This window comes from Nicotiana sylvestris, chromosome 12 (genome assembly GCF_000393655.2).
Source record: "Nicotiana sylvestris chromosome 12, ASM39365v2, whole genome shotgun sequence".
Taxonomy (NCBI): domain Eukaryota; kingdom Viridiplantae; phylum Streptophyta; class Magnoliopsida; order Solanales; family Solanaceae; genus Nicotiana; species Nicotiana sylvestris.
Window position 1 is genome coordinate 10728355 of NC_091068.1, and position 22391 is coordinate 10750745.

The window sequence follows — 22391 nt, forward strand, 5'->3', positions numbered from 1 at the left end:
AACACATATGCATATTTTTTGTGATTTTCTTTTAACCAAATTATGGTTAATTAATTCCTAAATGTACCATTAATTCCTAAATGCATGCAACATGTATTTTTGTATTTTTTAACTATAGCAAGGTGAGCATTTACGGACAGAACAATTATCAAAATGTCACGCAAATTCTCAAAATTGTACCCGAAAGTAACTTGTTTTATTTTTTTCGATTTCGTTTTGGAGTAGTTTCCGTGAAGCAAAAGTCACGTGCTCACATTCCTCAGGAAAGGCCAGCTTCCAGGCTCTGTCTCCTTTACTTTGGCAGTCTCGAGTTTGGCCCCAATATCGAAACCCTAAGCCTGAAATTCCTCGAGGGCTTCCCTTCGAGCTTGCCATTTCGCATGATCCACCATACTCCTGGCCTTCACCTGAATGGTCTCAACGTCGACCTTAAATTGGGCCACCTTAGCATCAGCTATAGTGTTGGCCTTGGCCACCTCAGATTTGGCCCTCTCGAGTTCGTTAGACAAATTCGCCTTATCGGAGATGGCCGAATCCAATCGGGACAATAGCTCATCGATTTTCGTGGCCTGCGCCAAGGTTTTCTCCCTTTCAGCCCCAAACCTAGAATCGGTCGATTCCAGCTCTGCTTGGACGGCCTCCTTTTGTGAAGCTAAGATATCCATACACCCCTTGAACTTTTCAGCCTCGGCTCGTATTGAATCTATTTGTCTCTGAAGGTCCTTGATCTGTTCAAGCCTCTGTCGGACCTGCAAAATTGGATCATTAGTTATTATCTCCAACTCATCTTCACTATCGTGAAGTACTCGGAATACCTGCCCGGCCATCTCAGCATGCTCATCTCGGGCCGTCATCAAATCTGCTTGAAGATTTTCACTGAGAAGCTTGTAGGTATTGCTTTTCTCAGTGAAGTTCCGGACCTCAGCCTTGCGCTCCTCCCAGATTCTAAGGAAGGCCTCGTGATGCAACACTAAAGCCTACGAATAAGAAAGAAAATGTTAGAGTTATCCACAACTTAAAGTTTTAAAAAAAAGATAATGGAATGGCCCTCAAAGTTACCCGATTCGGAGCATGCTGGGCCTTGTTGAACAGACAGGCGGCTCCTACCGCATCCATCGCGGCTTGGTCCTATTCGGGCACCAAGCATATCAAGTAGCTAGCAATACCCACGGGGGGAGAGAAGACCTGGGCATCCTTCGGGACAGTAAGCATTATGGTGCGCATATGATCGGGGTTAGCACTGGGGGGTCGCGAACCAGTCCACTAGTTTTGGGTTCAATGAAGACCCAGTGACGTTCGATGACGGTATCTTCCTCGGTACTGATAGGTCACCAAGCCAAGTGACATCTCCCAAGGCTTTGAACTCCACTCCATCCAGGTAGTTATGGATGTCAATTGCCCCTTGAGGGCCCATGCCAGAGCGACCTACCAAATTGGCGGCCTCGCGAATTGTTGCATCTAAAAATCGAGGAGACTCGGGGATATGAATCACTCTTAGATCGTCCCTTGGGACATTGTCACCTATTCGAGAAGCCTCGCCTCTAGTTCCTCCCTCAACCACCTCAGTTTGGGACGAAGCAGCCTCGACTTTTTCTGGCTTCGAAACTTTGGTTGATGCTCCCTCGTCAACTTCCTCCAGTTCGGAGGGCTTTTGTGTCGAAACACCAGGCCGAGCACGGGCCACCAAATGGGAATCAACTTCTTCCTCCTCTTCTTCGGGCCCATCCCTTAATCGGCAGATGGAGTCCAAAATGCATAGTGACCGCAACCCCCCTAGGATTGCGAGACCTCATCGCCGACCTTTTCTTCTACGGGCTCGGGGAACTCGGAGCCTCTTTCCTCTTCTACTCCTTGGTCTGCTTCGAACCAGGTGGTTGGGGAAGGACTTTTTCATCACCAATTGGCGGCCTCATTGTAACGTCCTTCCTGAGACCTACAAAGGAAAAATCGTGAGTAATTTCAAGGAGGAACGTAGGCAATAGCCATTCCAAGGGAGAAACCTATCATGATTACGGGCTTCCCACTGGCCCTTCGATAACTCCATCCAGGCACGTTCAGAATAGGGTCTCTATGACATCTGGCTCTCGACCCATTGCTTAAGTTCAGGAATTGGTTCCGGCATCTGGGCCACAGCTACAACACCAAAATATAGATGAGCAAAGGAAGAAAGAAGTAAAACAACAGATTAAACATTAAAGGTGAAGTGTACTTATGTTTCATGTTCCACTTCTCAGGGAACGGTATGTCTCCATCAGGGATCAGGTACATAGTCTTTATTCGGACAAATCAGCCCATCCAGCTTCGATCCCGAGACTCGTCTATGCTAGAGAGCGGGGCTCTATTGGCCCGACGGACAAGCTTGATCAGCCCCCCCCCCCGATAGAGGTGGGGACTGTAGAGGCGCAGAAGGTGATCGAGGGTGAAGGGACATCCTTTGATTTTGCTCGTAAAGAAACGGGGGAGAATAACTATCCTCCAGAACGAAGGGTGGATTTTGTCACGACCCAACATCCACTAAGGGTTGGCGCCGGACACCACTGTCAGGCAAGCCAACAACAATTTAATAGCAACTTTTTCGATTTTTATTTATTTTGAAATCGTTTCCTTTAAATAGATAAACAATAAATAATAAACTCCACTGAATAAATGAGGATGTCTTTACAAAATTTAACTACTGAAAAATCCTGTGATCATCCTAGAACCCGGTGTCACAAGTGCATGAGCATTTACTAGTGAATGAAATAAAATACAGTGACTGTCCAGAATACAAATGGACATAAATGAAAATACAATGCAATACTTTGAAGGAGACTCTGCTGACTGCGGGGCGTCTCGATAATGCAGCTCACCTAAGTTTTCGTACCAACCGTGCTACTATGCCACTAAGCCACTAGCCACACATAAACCTATGCAACAAAAATGCACAGCAAGTGTAGCATGAGTACGAAAACAACGTGTACCCATTGAGTATCACGTCTAATCTCGAAGAAGTAGAGACGAGAGGTCGACTTCGACACTTACTAGTTGTCCAATGATAATATAGTAAAAATGTGAAGAAAATTATGGATTTTATAAAACAAACAATTATAATTCATAAAGCCGAATAACAGGTAAACAACTTCACAAATAATCCAAGATTTACTTTTCATCATCTTTATCATATTTATCACCGGCCAGGAAAGGCAAATATCAACACTTTATAAATCTCAGGCAAACAATACAAGCATGTGCATATCATGCCGAGGTCGTACGGACCGATCCAACATAAATATAAAATGTGCACTGCCGAGGGTCGAACGGCGTGAACCATAGAAGCATCTATTACCCCGCTCGCGAATCATACATGTGACGCGGTCAACATAAATAAACAAACACCCTGCTCGCGAATCATATATGTGACGCAGGTACACATAGAAATACATGCTCAAAAAGCAAATTAAGAATTTATTTGAGAACGTCTATCCAAATAAAAGCTAATTCTCTTTTAGCGATTTAAGAAAATGAAGTTTAATCCCTTTTAGAAATTCATTTACCAATTCGATAAGATTTAAGCAATTCAACTGCCAACAAGATTACAGATATTCCAAGAATAGCATGCTTTTGGGTCCTAGACTACCCGGAATTACACATAATAGTAGCTACGCACGGACTCTCGTCACCTCATGCGTACGTAGCCCCCACAAATAGGAGCACATAAGCACATAACCAATTATTTCACCTATGGGGACAATTCCCTCTTACAAGGTTAGAAAGGAGACTCACCTCGCTCAGAAGCCTATATTCCGATTCAAGAACGCGCTCAAACCTCCAATTTGGAGCCGAACGATCCAAAACTATTCAAATAGGGTAAGAACTAGTCAATACATGCTTAAAAGTTCATATTATAATTATTAAACCAATTTTCCGAGCCTAAATACAAGGTTCCTAAAATACATTTCCGAGCCCACATGCCCGGATTCCGAAAATTATTTGTAAGAAAATCGTTACCCATAACCTAAGGATCAAGAATATATGATTTTTACTCCATTCCCTAACAAATTTCGTGGTTAAGTTTTGTTTTTACCAAATTCTAGGTCTTTCATCTAAAACCCTTGATTTTCCCTAATTTTCACATGTTAATCTACCCATAATCTATGTATTTAACTCATGTTGTGTAGAAATTACTTACCTCCAAGTTCTAGGTGAAAACCCTCTTCCAAAAGCTCCAAAAATTACCTAAGAGGATAAAGGAAAATGAGCTAAAGGGTCTAAGTCTCGAAATTAATAGTTGTGCACAGGCCTCAGATGTCGCATTTGTGACACCTGGTTCGCAAATGCGACAAACCCATCGCAATTGCGAACATGGCCCTCCCCTGCCAAGGTCGCAAATGCGACGAAGAGCTCGCAAATGCGAAACCTGCTGAGGTCGCAACTGCGATCAAATTATCACAAATGTGAACTCTACCTCAGGCCAGGCTCCTTCTCAAATGCGAAGCCTCACTCGCAAATGCGAACTATTTCTCGCATTTGCGAGACCTGCAACTGCTGCCAAAAACACCTAAAAATCTGGTGTGTTCTAACTCCTCCCGCACATTCGAAACTCAACCGAGGCCCCCGGGACCCCGTCCGATCACACTATACAGTCCCAAAACATAACTCGAACCTGCTCGAAACCTCAAACCACATCAAACAATGCTAAAAGCATGAATCGCACTCCAACTCAAGTTTAATGAACTTTAAGATTTCAAACTTCTACTTTCAATGCTTAAAACTATCAAATCACGTCCGATTGACCTCAAATTTTGCACACAAGTCATATTTGACATTATGGACCTACTCCAACTTCCGAAATCGAAATCTGACAGTGATATCAAAAAGTCAACTCTCAGCCAAACTTCCCAAAAACCTTCAAATTACTATCTTTAGCCAAATGACTCCAAAATGACCTACGGACCTCCGAATTCACTTCTGATCGCGCTCCCAATACCAGAATCGCCATACAGAGCTATACCCAGACTTGGAATCCCAAACGAACATCGATAACACTGAAATGCACTTCAACCCAAACTTATGAAATTCTTTCAAAAATGTCAACTTCCACAATAGGTGCCGAAACATTCCCGGGTCTTCCAAAACTCGGTCCAGACATACGCCCAAGTCCAAAATCATCATACGAACCTGCTGGAACCTTCGAATCCCAATTCCGAGGTCGTTTACTCAAAAACCCAACCTTAGTTAATTCCTTCAGGTTAAAGCTTCCGAAATGAGAATTATCTTTCCAAATCAACTCCGAATTCCCCGGAATTCAATTCCGACCATGTGTACAAGTCATAATACCTGAAGTGAAGCTGCTCATGGCCTCAAACTGCTGAATGACGCGCTAGAGCTCAAAACGACCAGTTGGGTCGTTACATTCTCTCCTAGTTAAACATACGTTCGTCCTCGAACATGCTAAGAATTGCAGCGAAGTTGTCCGAAATCACTGTTTAACACCTCGCGCACCTACCCGTGCTACCATAACTCAGTCGAGAACATTAACTCGATCAATCTAAAGATATTCTCTTTCCTTCAAGCAAATAAGCTTAGAGCCCAATTCCAACATCCGGAATTCTCTGCCAGGACTGTTTCTAACATACGATCACCATATAAATCACTACACGTTGTACCCAAACATGACTGCACAATTTTTGCGGAATCCACACCTTGCACCACTTTACTCACAGGACCACAATAACACTCTCTGATCAAATTAGTCGAAATTCCACAAATCTGATGCTCCCATTGCACCTCATGACATACATAGGTCTTGCTCTAACTCTTACAATACCGCCATGATGGAAGAGATGTGTAGAAATTCATAACCAACTGCCTAATTGACATATCATTGGGTCTATACTTCTGACAAGAACCATCACCTCATTCTGAACCAAATAATGGTCTTAGCTCCTTAATATACTTCATATAATCAGATTGCACTGATCCTAAATCCAATGATCTCGTCTCACCCAGTACGAACTGCTCAGGCAATAAGCCACCCAGACATGACTAGAAGTCTCATATGATGCCACAATGCGCCAATAGGCTACAAATTCGAACGCAATACAAAAGGAAAAGGAAATCTAAAAAGGAAATCCAATTACCCCGCTCGCGAATCATGCATGCAACGCGGTCAACATAACTAAACAGACACCCCGCTCGCAAATCATACATGCGACGTGGGCACACAGCTAATATGAGCTTTCCTCGGAAATATAGGAAACAAAATACATAAAAACAGATACGGGGAATTGTACTCAACATCACACTGTTGCGGCGTGCAACCCGATCCAAACAACATACCTATGGCGCGTACCACCCGATCTACACATAAAATTCACATAAGGAGATACACACCGAGCCAGATTGCTCATTACAACAAAATACCGAATGTCGGTCACAAGCACGCTAAGTGCATACTATCATCCTTGGGGAGACATATAGCGTCATAAGCTACAAAACTCAAGCAAAACTGAGGTGTGATATACGATATGAATCTTAAGAGCCATTCTGCTCATATAACATCATCTCTACGCGGAACCTCAACACATAAGAAATTCACCAAGTCGTATCACAACTCACACGGTGCAATATATCATTACGTGAAATAGCTGACGACAAAATAACACCCCGGCTACCCTTCCATAAGGAGTGCATTGCTGAAATGAACACTTCTGGCCTGATATAGAGCCCATATTCACATTAAATCCATCCACAGCCCTCAAGTTGATTCCGACTGCACTAAAACAGGCTAATAACCTTTTAAAGGTCCATAATAACTCACTTTTTCATCATAACACACAAGAACAACCATTATAACTGGAGTAATCCTCCACGGTCCACAACCTAATAAGCCGAGTGCCCTCCAGGCATCAATTCTCAATTTAATGACATCACTTCAGTCTTCATACTTGGTTTAACTCTTCAATACATCAAGTCGCTACCTAACACACTTTTACAACCTTCCCGTGGGGCACGCTCCCACAACCTTCCGTAACAGATAACAGGTCTGTACATCCAAACCACCGGCCGCACTAACGCTGAAAAGTGATCAAGAATCCTTAACCAGGATGCAAAGCCTTTTTTCACAAACCACCGATCTCAGGTGACGCTGAAGACAATACCAACTTGCTTTAAACATCCAAACTCTTTTCCTGCTCATCCGACCTTTTGACATCCTTGTCAACACCGAACTGCAACCTTGATCCTCACTTCAAATTCCATACCACTCACTGCACCCAACATGCCAATATACGATAGAACATGATTTTTGTCATAACTCCGGAACCACTAATATATTAACACTTCATCATATAAAAACATTTCACTTAACTCACTTCAGGAGAACCATAGCAACACACAGGTGAATTCTTATAACCGTAGAATATACAAACCTCTAAGTAGTGGTCTAAGCCATCATAGCCCTTCCGGGATCCGCCTACACATGACAGGCCATAGCAGAAGAATATTTTTGAATAATATCAATTACGGCGACCGACAAGCCTCACACGCACCATCACAAATCACTTGCATAACTTGATCACGCTCAAGGAACTGATCACTACCAGCAATATGCCAATTCAACTATGGCTAACTAACATATCTTCTTTCTAATTTATCCTTGATTGCCTTAGAAATAATTATAACTCCATTCAACACATACACACTCCATCTGCACGCATGCCGAGTGACCTTGAATCACGAGACCATGCTATCTCAAATCCCACGAACCATTTCATACCTCCCAAATGCTACACTGCAAGTCAAAACATCATTAACATTATGGGCCTCTTCTTATAAGCTGCTACAAAGCTTGATTCTTAACCGAACCTATAGGCTCGAAATCATTAGGCACCACACTTTACTGCTTTGAATCCACTAGGACCGTTGTTGAGAGCCACCCGCTCTGACTTGGCCTCGAATATAATCGACTCCATGAATCTTCTAGCACATGAATACCCTCTCGGCAAAGCACCCGGCAGAATCACTTCCCTTGAAACCCATATCTATACAAGGCATAAATCCTGAATCCTTCCCCAAGTCTGAATATGAGTCAATAAAGCCAACCATAGCACACCTTTAACAATTCCTTTGCTCAAATTACCACTTATGTTCTTTTCCCATAGCTAAAATAACCCATCAATATGCTAATAACTAGAAACCTCTCAAGTAGTTAACCATGCAACCCAATCATAGGAGGTGGGACTCTCCCACTTAGCTTGAATCCACTATTACACAACTCTGAAATTCACCAGGATTCTTTATCTCTTATTGACATAACCTTGCACAATCAATCGCCAAAATTCCCGGAAGCTTTCTGTAAAAACCCCTTTTTATATTCTGAATCATCAACCACATTCGCATGACCGATCTCTTTGCTGTATAACCAATGGAATTCTTTGCAGAAGCTTCACCAACCATATGACCGCCAATCTGCTCACTGGAGATAACCCACTTGTGGAATTTACGTGCCGACATCTTCCAACACTGTTGCACGGGGTACAATCACTATAACATCAATAACCCATCTTGAGTTTGAGCTCACTCTCTAGCTGTACAAATTCCTTCACCCCTCGTAGATATCAATTAAATGTGCAGAAATATCCTTCCAATTCAAAGGTATGTTGTATCCTTCTTCATTTCAAGCAGTTCCTTTCTGTTATATCAAATCTCCTGCCGCCTAATAGCCCATACCTCAAATTAAATCCATAGACCCCAATCACCCATCACTAAAATTCCCAAATCATTCCAAACTCTCCTTAAGGTGCGTAGTCATCCTACCACAAAGCCCATATGCAACTCCGCCACTCTCCCACTTTGGCGGAACTCACCCATTTAATCGACAACTCGACCTTTGCTTCTTATACCTAGCCTTCTAGAAATTTTAACCACCGCCTGACACTCCCCACATGTCCTTCCTCGTCCTTTGTTGCTTAGTTGTTACGTTAAATAAAATCTGTCTTCGTAGCACTTGAACCCACAAATCGCTACTAACTTTAAACCTTTTCGAAGATCACATTTCTCGAGCCATCAACATTAGAAATACTGATTCAATCCTGAACCACCGCACTCCGCGGTATCTAAAAGTCATTTCTCCAATATTATTTCACAATATCTTACCCCCAAAGGTGAATTGCAGAAGACCATAACACCGGTGAACTTAACACATACAATTGAGGACGACGACACTACATCGCAGATGAAAATTCCACCACGCTCGAAAATCCCAAGTCTTGTTACTCCATCACCCCAAATCTGGACATTCATAGGCCAATTGCTTTTCCTCTACTGGAAATGAAATAACAGATCTCTGAATCGTGCACTAAGTAGACTTCCTTTCAAATCATTCACCGCCCCAACACATAGGCAAGTATCCTACCATCAAGTCAATACTGAAGGATAACAAATCGTGAGCATCATAGCAACTTGTGCATAGCCTCCAAGCTCTTAGAAGCACAAATACCGAGCCGAAACAATAGAAAACTCCTTCCGCAAGGCGACGACTATAGCCCAACCAACTATACCGGGAGAAACATCTCGCACCACATCTATAGTACCATTACAATTCTTCAATTCTCGATATATAACAAGCGGTTCACGCCGCATAAGATTGAGTAGGAAGGAAACAAAGGCATAAGCCCCAAGGGATCAAATCGCACGATGAGGAGTCAAGAAGGGAGGTGCTCCTAATAGTCCTATAGCCTCTCGAAGATAAGTACAGACGTCTTTGTACCTATCCGCGAGACTCTAATAGACTTGCTCATGACTTGTGAGACCTAAGGGAATCTAGTGCTCCGATACCATATTGTCACGACCCAACATCCACTAAGGGTCGTGATGGCACCGGACACCACTGTCAGGTAAGCCAACAATAATTTACTAGCAATTTCTCGATTTTTATTTATTTTGAAATCATTTCCTTTAAAAAGATAAATAATAAATAATAAACTCCACTGAATAAATGATGATGTCTTTAAAAAATTTAACTACTGAAAAATCCCGTGATCATCCCAGAACCCGGTGTCACAAGTGCATGAGCATTTATTAGGGAATGAAATAAAATACAGTGAATGTCCGGAATACAAGTGGACATAAATGAAAATACAATGCAATACTTTGAAGGAGACTCTGCTGACTGTGGGGAATCTCGATAATGTAGCTCACCTAAGTCTCCGTACCAACCGTGCCACTGTGCCACTAAGCCACTAGCCACACATAAACTTGTGCAGCAAAAATGCACAATAAGTGTAGTATAAATACGAAAACAATGTGTACCCAGTGAGTATCCCGTCTAATCTCAAAGAAGTAGAGACGAGAGGTCGACTTCGATACTTACTAGTGGTCCAATGATAATATAGTAAAAATGTGAGGAAAATCATGGATTTTATAAAACAAACAATTATAATTCATAAAGTCGAATAGCAGGTAAACAGCTTCCCAAATAATAATGGATTTCCAAGATTTACTTTTCATCATCTTTATCATATTTATCACGGGCCAAGAAAGGCAAATATCAATATTTTATAAATCTCAGGCGAACAATACAAGCATGTGCATATCATGCCGAGGTCGTATGGCCCGATCCAACATAAATATAAAATTTGCACTGCCGAGGGTCGAACGGAGCGAACCATAGATACATCTATTACCCCACTCGTGAATCATACATGCGACGCGGTCAACACCCTGCTCGCGAATCATACATGCGACGCATGTACACATAGAAATACATGCTCAAACAACAAATTAAGAATTTATCGGGGAACGTCTATCCAAATAAAAGCCAATTCTCTTTTAGCAATTTAAGAAATGAAGTTTAATCCCTTTTAGAAATTCATTTACCAATTCGATAAGATTTAAGCAATTTAACTGCCAACAAGATTACAGATAATCCAAGTATAGCATGCTTTTGGGTCCTAGACTACCCGGACTTACACATAATAGTTGCTATGCACGGACTTTCGTCACCTCGTGCGTACGTAGCCCCCACAAATAGGAGAACATAACTAATTATTTCACCTATGGGGACAATTCCCTCTTACAAAGTTAGAAAGGAGACTCACCTTGCTCAGAAGCCTATATTCTGATTTAAGAACGCGCTCAAACATCCAATTTGGAGCCGAACGATCCAAAACTATTCAAATATGGTAAGAACTAGTCAATACATGCTCAAAAGTTCATATTCTAATTATTAAACCAATTTCCCGACCATAAATGCAAGGTTCCTAAAATTCATCCCCGGGCTCACGTGCCCGGATTCCGGAAATATTTTTGAAGAAAATTGTTACCCATAACCTAAGGATCAATAATATATGATTTTTACTCCATTCCCTAATAAATTTCGTGGTTAAATCTTGTTTTTACCAAATTTTAGGTTTTTCATCTAAAACCCTTGATTTTCCCAAATTTTCACACGTTAATCTACCCATAATCTATGTATTTAACTCATGTTGTGTAGAAATTACTTACCTCCAAGTGCTAGGTGAAAACCCTCTTCCAAAAGCTCCAAAAATCGCCTAAGAGGATGAAGGAAAATGAGCTAAAGGGTCTAAGTCTCGAAATTAATAGTTGTGCATAGGCCTTAGATGTCGCATTTGCGACACCTAGTTGGCAAATGTGACAAACCCATCGCAATTGTGAACATGGGCCTCCCTTGCCAAGGTCGTAAATGCGACCAAAAGCTCGCAAATGCGAACCCTGCTGAGGTCACAATTGTGATCAAATTGTCGCAAATGCGAACTCTGCCTCAGTCCAGGATCCTTCGCAAATGTGAAACCTCACTCGCAAATACGAGGTCGCAAATGCGAAATATTTCTCGCATTTGCGAGACCTGCAACTGCTGCCAAAAACACCAGAAAATTTGGTGTGTTCCAACTCCTCCCGCACATCCGAAACTCACCCGAGGCCCTCGGGACCCCGTCCGATCACACCATACAATCGCATAACATACCTCGGACCCGCTCAAAGCCTCAAACCACATCAAACAATGCTAAAACCATGAATCGCACTCCAACTCAAGTTTAATGAACTTTAAGATTTCAAACTTCTACTTTCAATGCTTAAACCTATCAAATCATGTTCGATTGACCTCAAATTTTGCACACAAGTCATATATGACATTACGGACCTGCTCCAACTTCCGGAATAAAAATCCGACCCCGGTATCAAAAAGTCAACTCTCGATCAAACTTCCCAAAAACCTTTAAATTTCTATCTTTAGCCAAATGACTCCAAAATGACCTACAGACCTCCAAATTCACTTCTGATCACGCTCTCAATACCAAAATCACCATACGGAGCTATTCCCAGATCGGAATCACAAACGGACATTGATGACACTAAAATGCACTTCAACCCAAACTTATGAAATTCTTTCAAAAATGCCAACTTCCACAATAGGTGCCGAAACGTTTTCGGGTCTTCCAAAACCCGGTCCGGACATACGCCCAAGTCTGAAATTATCATATGAACCTGCTGGAACCTTTGAATCCCAATTCCGAGGTTGTTTACTCAAAAATCCAATCTTAGTCAATTCCTTCAACTTAAAGCTTCTGAAATGAGAATTCTCTTTCCAAATCAACTGTGAATTCCCCGGAATACAATTCTGACCATGCGTACAAGTCATAATACCTGAAGTGAAGCTGCTCATGGCCTCAAACTACTAAACGACATGCTAGATCTCAAAACGATCGGTCGGGTCATTACATATTTGGCCAATTGTGACATCATACCTCTTGTAAAAGGTGACAATGATGGAGTCTAAATGACCCATCGTGAGGGGGTAAATGTAAACACTTAGATACCCCTCCACATGAGTGGCAATCGATTCCTCGGGAGTAGGAACTAATACATCCTTGTCCACCCAGTTACACTCATCTTTCACCTTTTCGAGGATGTCTTGGGTGATGGTACATATGTACCTCGAGACTGGTTCATATTAGCCCGATACCGCAAGAGTCTTTTCGAGCTTGAAGTTAGCATTAGTTGGGCACCCTAGTGGAACAAATTACTCAGGGTAGTGTTCCACCGGAGCCTCACTATCGGTAGGTCATGATGAAGAAGTGATTTCTTTTTGCAGCACGGTTTTGGAAGTTTTTGCCATTGATGATCAAGAGAAGAAAGAAATGAGGATGATACGTGGTTCGATTTGGTTTCGAGGAATTTGGATGTGAAGATTGTGAAACAAAGAGATTTGTTAAAGGAAAGCAACGATGGAGAAGACTTTGAGTACAAAAGTTTGAATGAGGAAAGGCTAGGGTTTTTATAGGTAGATGGCGATGGTTCAGAACCGTAGTGGCTGACAACAACTGAAAGCCATTTAATGCCTCGGTATCCGAACCAATGAGATGTTTCGGTTACTTCTGTTGCTTACGTCATGATGTATCAAAGTGAAGATTGAGGGCTCAAATCGTTTCTTGTCATTACTCTCCAAAAAATGAGGGGACTATCTGTATACGATCAAAATTGTGAGTGCCCTTTCTGTATGATTAATCGAGACTGGGGTGTGGAAGGCCAAGGTTCGACCCCCTATCATACCGGACTGTGACACGAAGTTAGATTGCCAAGCTCGTAACTCAGGGATCGATCGAGATCGAGACCGAGCGGGATAGGGTTCGAGCAAGATCGAGGGAAGTCTGCCGAGCCAAATAACGGAAAGCCAAAATATCTGCAATCGGGCAAGGATTACGGTGGAAATCTCGGCATGTATCGCCGAGGCAGTGGCATTGGCAACACGGTGTTGCCTTGGCTTAGGTGAGGGGGCTGGCACCTAAGTGTTAGAAGATGTGCAGCGGAAGCAAGCATACAACCAGGCATCAAATACATGTAAACTAGACAATGCAATAATAACGATATTAGAAGCACTAACCTCTTAAAATAGTTGCACAAATCTTCCAGACAACAAGAATCCAGGGCTGCAGTCTTCTGCTATTGCCTAGTAAAACCTTGGACGATTTATCTTTTGGTTGGGCAAGAACAGTACAACTCTAAAAAGTGAGTTATTGGGTGAAATTAGTCTTCCTTTAATAGAGTTATTTTGGCCGAAAATCCTCCTCCAAAAACGTGTAGGATTCTCCTTCTACAAGTAGAATCCTACTCCAACTCTATTAGATGACTTTTCTCCCAAGTCACTTTTTACCCAAGTCTTGTCCAGGTTTTTACTAGGTATAGCAGGGACCACAGAAATAATAAGAGGCTACCAATTATAGTATTAATTCGAAATTAGCATGAATTAATTCGTACTATAATTAATTGCAATTTATTCCACTAAAAACTGCAATTGAACTCCTCAATATGAATTTCATAAATTCAATAACACTTATTTTAACTCCCCATGTTAAGATCTCAAATACCAGTTAATTAAATTAAATCACTGAAAATTTAATTTAACCAACTAATTAAATCCTTTACAATTCCTCTTAAACATTTCATGTGACGGATACAAAATCCACCGGCCGGGTTTTCACATGAGAACTTATAAGCTTACACAAAGGGGTATCATCAAACTCAAAACCGAGTCATGGATTCTATCAACTAATTATTATTCACAAATATTATTTGTTATTGTCCAATCTATTAGGCATACACTAACTCTAAATAGAGTCTTACCTTTTGATAAATCAAAATAAAAAACAAATTACATTGATCATAATAATTGTATCAAGATTAGGAGTATAAGCTCATTTAATGAATTAGAGAAAATATTTTATATATTCAGTACAAAAATATCTTTTCTCTACTTGGTCCATTCAATATACACTGAGTATACTAGCACAAGAAGTTGGAGTAAAACTACTCCCATAATCAAGACAAATTATGTTATAATTTTGTGCTACAATCATAAAGATATTTTGTCCAACACTTCTCTTTGATTGTGAACATAGTTTATTAATTATGAGAACTAACAATTTAATCTTCTATGCATGAGCTAAGATTCCATACACTAAATTGTCTACTACATAATTAAAAGGACACATATGTAACAAATGATCTATCTAAAATAGTACTTTACTGAATTGAATAAATTAAATAAATAATTATTCCATAAAGAATAAAATATAATACTATGTCTAAACCGCATGGTTAATAATATATCCCAACACTAAGAAATTTGTGGGAAAATGACTTACCAAGGAAAATGGCATCATAGCTTGGTGACTTGATGCTAATATCATCTATGGCTTTGGCAAAGGGCAGACTTGATCAAGTAGGGGGCGGCTTGACATGAACAAGAAGTTGCGGTAGCGGGCGTGTGTGCGGCTATGACATTGGGGCAGAACTGTGGCAGCAGGCGTGTACGCGGCTAAGTCATGGGCAACAAGTTGTGGCTATGACATTGGGGCAGAACAGTGTCAAAGGGCAAGGCTGGGCGCAATGCCAGCCTTGGGTGTGTAGCAGTTGTGGCCAGAAACACGCACATGCAATGCACATGGAGCAGTTACCAAGTGTGTCGGGCACATGTTGTGTAGTTTGGCGGTTACAACTGCCTTGTCCAAAGAGTGGTTGATAATGGGGCTAAGTGTATGCATGTTTTTAAGCATTTTAGATCATGACATGCACGTTTTTTATCATGGGTGATCATGGCCTATCATTTGGGGGTGTCAACTGAAATAGGAATACTGAAAAGGGCTGACTGCACTATAAATATGTGTGTTAGCAGCCCCTAAAAACGGCTAAGTATCTAGGGAGTGAAAATAGTCAAGATGTAGGCATATAGTTGTCTATGTCAAGGCTTGAGCATGGCAAAGTATGTGCCATTGCCTTGCCAAAATCATTGGGCAGCACGAAATGTCTTAGACAGAGGCTTTTACAAGGCAAATTGTGCAAGAGTCGGCAATTTTGTGAGTTGGTGTCTGCCAAGGGTGGCACCACCTTGCCAAACTCAAGATTTTTCATTGTAATTCATTTAATATAAAAGGTTAGGAAAGGGTTTCCGTAATTCTACGTGTTCCTTTATATATTTTATGTTGCCTTGATATTATTCTAAGTGCTAAACCTCGAAAGCGAAAGAAACCGGGTGAAGGCTAAGCCAAGTAGGGACTTGACTGCGGCACAGCAGGCAGGTTTTTTAGCGGGCAGTTTACGCCCCTGTGACAACTGGCATCAGAGAAGAGCAGGTTCGTGACGAGGACATGATGGCCATGAACAAGACGGCAAGACAAGGGTCAGTGTGCTTGTTCGTGGAAGGGATTGTCCATGCTTAGAAAATTCAAAAAAGGCAAGGAAGGCAGTGATGCAAAATTTTAAGTTGAGGGGTGCCAATTTTAGCGGTGGGTTCTTTCAAATCAAGTCAGTTGCGTGCTGGATTTGCTGTGAGAATGACGGACAGGAAAGGTAAATGAGAAAAAATGTTGCACTTAAGGGCAAGGACAACGTAATTCTCAAAAGGGTGTTGTACTTGTGATGTCTTTGCAAATGGTGAGCATGTGTTGGGATTATTCGACGAGGGCGTCGAATTCAACTGGTTGGGGTGGTTTGTTAGACCCTTGACAAATCTAATCGGCAAACGTGCGGCAGTGGTAAGGATTTGGCATGATGTTCTTGCCATTGGCCTATGTGCAGGCAATTAACATGCAAGACAATGCGGGCATTGTCGATGGCAACAAACTGTTGCAAGGCTAAGGTGTGATGGACTACACTACTATTGCAAGGCTAAGATGTGATGGACTACACTAAAGCACGAGTGGGTTGTGTGAAAGCAAAAGGCCAAGGTCTTGAAGGAACAAGGCAGGTTAGATGGAAGCTTAATAAGGTAATGCGGGAAAGACCTAGGAGCTAAAACAAGGCAGCTTAGTGCCAAGGTAGTGGCATTGGCAACACGGTGTTGCCTTGTCTTAGGTGAGCGGGCTGGCACCTAAGGAATTTGTGGGCAACATGGGAAATGACATCATGGCTTGGTGACTTGATTCTAATATCAGTTATGGCATTGGCAAAGGGCAAACTTGATCAAGTAAGGGGCGACTTGACATGAACCAGCGGTTGTGGCAGCGGGCATGTGTGCGGCTAAATCATGGGCGGCAAGTTGTGGCTATGACATTGGGGCGGAGCAGTGTCAAAGGGTAAGGCTAGGTGCAATGCCAGCGCAGCTGGACAAAAACACGCACATGCAGTGCATATGGAGCAGTTACCAAGTGTGTTGGGCACATGCTGTGTAGTTGGGCGGTTACAACTGCCTTGTCCAAAGAGTGGCTGATTATAGGGCTAAGTGTATGCACGTTTTTAAGCATGTTAGATCATGACATGCACGTCTTTGATCATGGGTGATCATGGCCTATAAGTTGGGGGTGTCAATTGAAATAGGAAAACTGAAAAGGGTTTACTGCTCTATAAATATGTGTGTTAGCAGCCCCTAAAAATGGCTAAGTACCTAGGGAGGGAAAATAGGCAAGATGTAGGAATAGGGTTGTCTATGTCAAGGCTTGAGCATGGAAAATTATGTGCCATTGCCTTGCCAAAATTAGTGGGTGGCATGAAATGTCTTAGGCATGGGCTTTTACAAGGCAGATTGTGCAAGAGTCGGCAATTTTGAGAGTTGGTGTCTGCCAAGGGTGACAGCACCTTGCCACACTCGAGATTTTTATTTGTAATTCATTTTTTATAAAAGGTTGAAAAAGGGCTCCCGTAATTCTGCGTGTGCCTTTATATATTTTATGTTGCCTTGAAATTATTCTAAGAGCTAAACCTCGAAAGTGAAAGAAATCGGGTGAAGGCTGAGTCAAGTAGGTACTTGACTACCGCACAGCACGCATGTTTATCGGCAGACAAAAAACGTCATTGTGACAATAGGTATACAAAATTTACTGAATTTAAATTCAATAAAATAATTTTAGACTATGTATTAAATATGTTAGTCCAACTAAATAATGTGGGATAATATAATTAGATTAATTATATGAGTGCAAATATATATGGGTTAAATAAATGAGTTCAAATCTATTAGGCTAACCTATTTAATTTGGCTACAAGTGATGAACTCACTTCATTAAGCCCAAGTTGTCATCTTCCTAGAGGACCAGTTTGGTATTGCATGTCAAATGACGTGGCATGCCAAGTCAAATAAAAAGATCCAATAGGATTGTGCCATGTGTCAAAATGACAAGGCATGGCAAGTTAAATTAAAAGATCAATGAAATTGCGTCACGTACACAAGTGACATGTTCTGGCCAATCAAATGCGGCCTTTCACACTTTAATTTGATTGGTTGGAAAGAATATATTTTTATAATAACTCTTCCCTCTCACAACAATAAATAGGGGTCTTCATTTTGACGGAGGAGGGTTGATCACAAAAAGCTAACAGAGGAGCTGCATTTTGATATGCTTATTCAATCTCCAGCTGTTGGCTTATCTGGTAGGATAGTGATGATGTGGAAAGAGGATTGCATCACTGTTGATGAGGTTTCAACTACCCCTCGGGGCATCCATGCCATGGTAAAGGTACTCCCATCCCACACCCTATGGTTATTTTCAGCTATTTATGCTAGCAACATTTTAGCTTATAGGAAGTTGCTATGGGAAAGTCTGGCTACTATCTACAAAAGCAATAATAACAACTGGTTTCTAGGTGGAGACTTCAGTGAAGTCTTAAAATCTAGGGACAAATTTGGGGGGAAATCCCATTAACTCAAGTCGTAGTAATTTATTTTGGAATTGCTTTAATGAATGCAAACTACTAGACTTAGGCTCTATAGGCAGCAAATTCACGTGGACTAACAAAAGATACAAAAATAGGAGTAGCCTCCTTCCCTAGTATTATCAATGAGGCTTTTACCAATAACTCCCCCCTAAACCAATCTACTAAAACTTTCAAAACCATTGTGACCCAGTAGAACAGGCACACTTTTGGTGACATCTTCCACAAAAATAAAAGAAGGATCCTAGCCAGAATTGCTGGGATCCAAAAATCACCAAAGAACCTGACCAGAGAACTTGACTCCATCCTAAAAAATGAGGAAGATTTCTGGAAACTCAAGTCTAGGATTCTTCCACACCTCCACTCTCAATAGGAGACGAAGAAACAGGATCAGGTCCCTCAGAGAGGAGAGTAGAAATTGGCTCTATGACCAAGGGGATATTAAGGCTTTCATTATGTTCTTCTTCAAGAGCCTCTACACCTCCTCACACACACAAACTCCCATCTCCACTACTAGCCATCTGGACATGACCCATATCCTATTTGACTGTCAAAGGAACATCTTAGATAGGCCACTTGAGGTTAGTGAAATCAAAATGGCCATCTTCTCCTTTAAGCCTTTCAAGGCTCCAGGTCTAGATGGATTTCAATCTTTTTTCTACCAAAAGTCTTGGAGTATTGTAAGAAATTCAGTAATTGACTTCTGCAAACAATGCTTAAACACTCACTCCATGGATGAGACCATGAATCAAACTCTACTATGTCTCATCCCCAAGTGCCCCCAAGCTTCTATGCTCAAAAACTTCAGGCCAATAGGGTTTTGTAACACCATCTACAAGACCATCACTAAGATCATTGTCAACAGGATCAAGCCTATGCTAGCTGATATAATTGGACCTAGCCAGGCTAGTTTTTTACTCCCTCCATTTCAATTAAGATGAGGTAGTTTCACTCGACACGGAGCTTAAGAAAAAAAAGACTTTTAAAACTTGTAGTCTTAAAGCTTAAGAGGTAAAATCTATGTGGGGCCATGATATTTGTGTGGTTCTAAAAGCTTCTCATTAAGGATAAAATGGGTAAAATGAGAGTTTAAAGTTAAATTATTTTCAAATTTAGAAATGTATCATTTATTTTGGAATAGACTAAAAAGGAAAGTACCTCATCTAACTTGTGATGACCTTAGTGTTCCGAGGCCTAAAAACCTCCTTTTTACCTCATCTTGATTTACGTGCGTGGTCAGAACCTATATCCGGAAAGTCTTCTATGTGAAAATATGAGAAAAAGAAATTTCTAGAGTTAAAATTTGATTATGGTTGACTTTGGTAAACATTTTGAGCAAACGGATCGTGATCTGTGTTCCGATGATCCTGAGAGGTCCGCAGTAAAATATGGAACTTGGGCGTATGCCCGGAAATGAATTCCGAGGTCCCAAGCCTTAGAAATCAATTTTTGAAAGAAATTATTTTACTGAATTATCTAAGAAATGAAGAACAGAATTAATGTTTGAAACCATTGTTACCGGGCCCGTATTTTGGTTCCGGAGCCCGGTACAAATTTGCTATAGTATTTGAAAGGTAACTGTGAAATTTGGTGAAAACAGAGTTTATTTGACGTGAGTTAGACTTCCGATTGAAGAGTTATGAACTTTGAGAGTTCTTGATAAAAATGTTGAGTTTTGAGGTTTAATTCATGATTTTACATGTTATTTTGATGATGTGATCACACGAGTAGGTCCATATGATGTCTTTGAGTTAGTATGCACACTTGGTTTGGAGTTCCGAGGGCTCGGGTGAGTTTCAGGTAGGTTCCGGGGTGTCTTGGGCTTAAAACATGGATGTTGCAGGTTCAGAGAAGTGCAAATTTCTGAACCTGCCAGTGCTGACCGCATTGGTTTTGGTGTTGTCCGCGGTGGGGGCTGTGCGGCCGCACTCGATTTTGTGCGGTCCGCACAGGTTCACTGGTCCGACTTCGGAAGCCTGTATCTTTTGATCTACAAGGAATTATGAGATGATTTATAAACTAAAGTTGTAGCCATTCATGTCTAGTTTCCACAAAGGTAAAGAAATCACAATTTGGACATTTGTAGAGAAAGTTATGGCCAAAATACTATATCATATCACTGCAATCCACATGGAGAGTTGTGCGGCCGCACTCGATTTTGTGCGGTCAGCACAGGGGGTCTGAGAGGGGTATATTAAAACGGGATTTTCAGTTATTTTTCATTTTTCAAAACCCCAAAAAACATAAGAGGCGATTTTTCAAAGACAACTCTTCTTCCAAATCGATTGTAAGTGATTTCTAACTAGTTTTCTTCAATGTTTAACATCTTTTCACATGATTTCAACTCAAAATCAATGATTTTCATGGGGAAAATTGGGTGTTTTGGGTAGAACCTAGGTTTTTCAAAAATTAGGGATTTGGACCTCGATTTGAGGTTCGATTTCAAAAATAATTATGTATTTGAGTTTGTAGGGAAATGGGTAATCGGGTTTTGGTTCGAACCTCGGGTTTTGACCATGTGGGCACGGGGTGATTTTTGACTTTTTGGGTAAAACTTTAGAAAACTCATTTTCATGCATTAGAACTGATTCATTTAGCATTTATTGATGTAATTAAGTAACTTGTGTCTAGATACGAGCAAATTGGTGGTGGAATCAAGAGTTAAAGCGATAGTAGAGACTTGAATTGTGATTGTGGCTTTGAGGTAAGTGTTTGGTCTAACCTTAGCTTGAGTGATTAGGAGTCGAGTCCTATTTTCTATGTGGTATTTGTCGAGTATGACGTATAGGCGTGGTGACGAGTATCTATACGTTGGTGTCAAGCATGCACGTGAGTCTTATATTGTGATTTTTATGACTTTGTTGTATTATTTATGCTTTGATGATGATTTCTATTATTGGGCAAAGTTTGTGGAAGTAATTGTGACATTTGAACATTGAGGAGCGTGGGCTCAAGTTGTACAATGAAATTTGAAAGTATAAGTGATAATTGAATCTTTTAGAGCATTGGCTCAAGTTGTGAAGTGAGTCAAGAAGTAAAAGTGAAAAAGAGAAGAGAATCATTATATTATCTCCCTTGCCGGGAATTTGTTGCTTTTAATGTTGTCTCCCTTGTCAGGATGTTGATGCTTCTTACGATGTTGTTCCCTTGCCGAGACTTGATTGTTGAACTATTGTTCCCTTGCCGGGATTCTTATTGTAGTTTCATTTATTCCTTTGCCCTATTGTTTGTGATTGTTGTTTGGGTAAGGAAGAATGTTAAAGTATGAAGGGTGATGCCGTGTATAATTTGTGAGGAAAGAGTGTAAAGTACGAAGGGTGAAGTCGTGCCACACGATGTACCATTCCGTGTTGATTATATTGATTATATAGTGAGGATGAGAGTAAAAGCACGAAGGGTGATGCCGTGCAGTTTATGTTGATTCTTATGGTAAGGACGAAAGTAAAACCATGAAGGGTGATGCCGTGCACTTGTCCTTGATTTTCCTGATTTTTGCTGATAATCGAGTCATGTTGTCCTTTACGTTTACTTACCTATTTTCTATTGCTACTTGATTTTATTTCGATGTTATAGATTCCCTTACCCTGTTTGCCTTGTTATTTGTTGCTTTGGTGAGGAAGAGTGTAAAGCACGATGGGTGATGCCGTGTATTGTTTTGGTGAGAGAGTGTTAAAGCACGAAGGGTGATGTCGTGTATTATTTTGGTAAGAGAGTGTTAAAGCACGAAGGGTGATGTCGTGCACTTG

General features: G+C 41.1%; 1 protein-coding gene across 1 annotated transcript; it reads right to left on the minus strand.

The window, feature by feature from the left end:
• Positions 1-332: 332 nt before the first annotated feature.
• Positions 333-8493, minus strand: LOC138882673 (uncharacterized). The gene is made up of 3 exons (XM_070163283.1): positions 8297-8493; positions 1322-1727; positions 333-977 (listed from the first exon to the last, which is right to left on the minus strand). Exons 1-3 carry the CDS (start codon positions 8491-8493, stop codon positions 333-335), a joined length of 1248 nt encoding a protein of 415 aa, XP_070019384.1.
• Positions 8494-22391: the final 13898 nt, after the last annotated feature.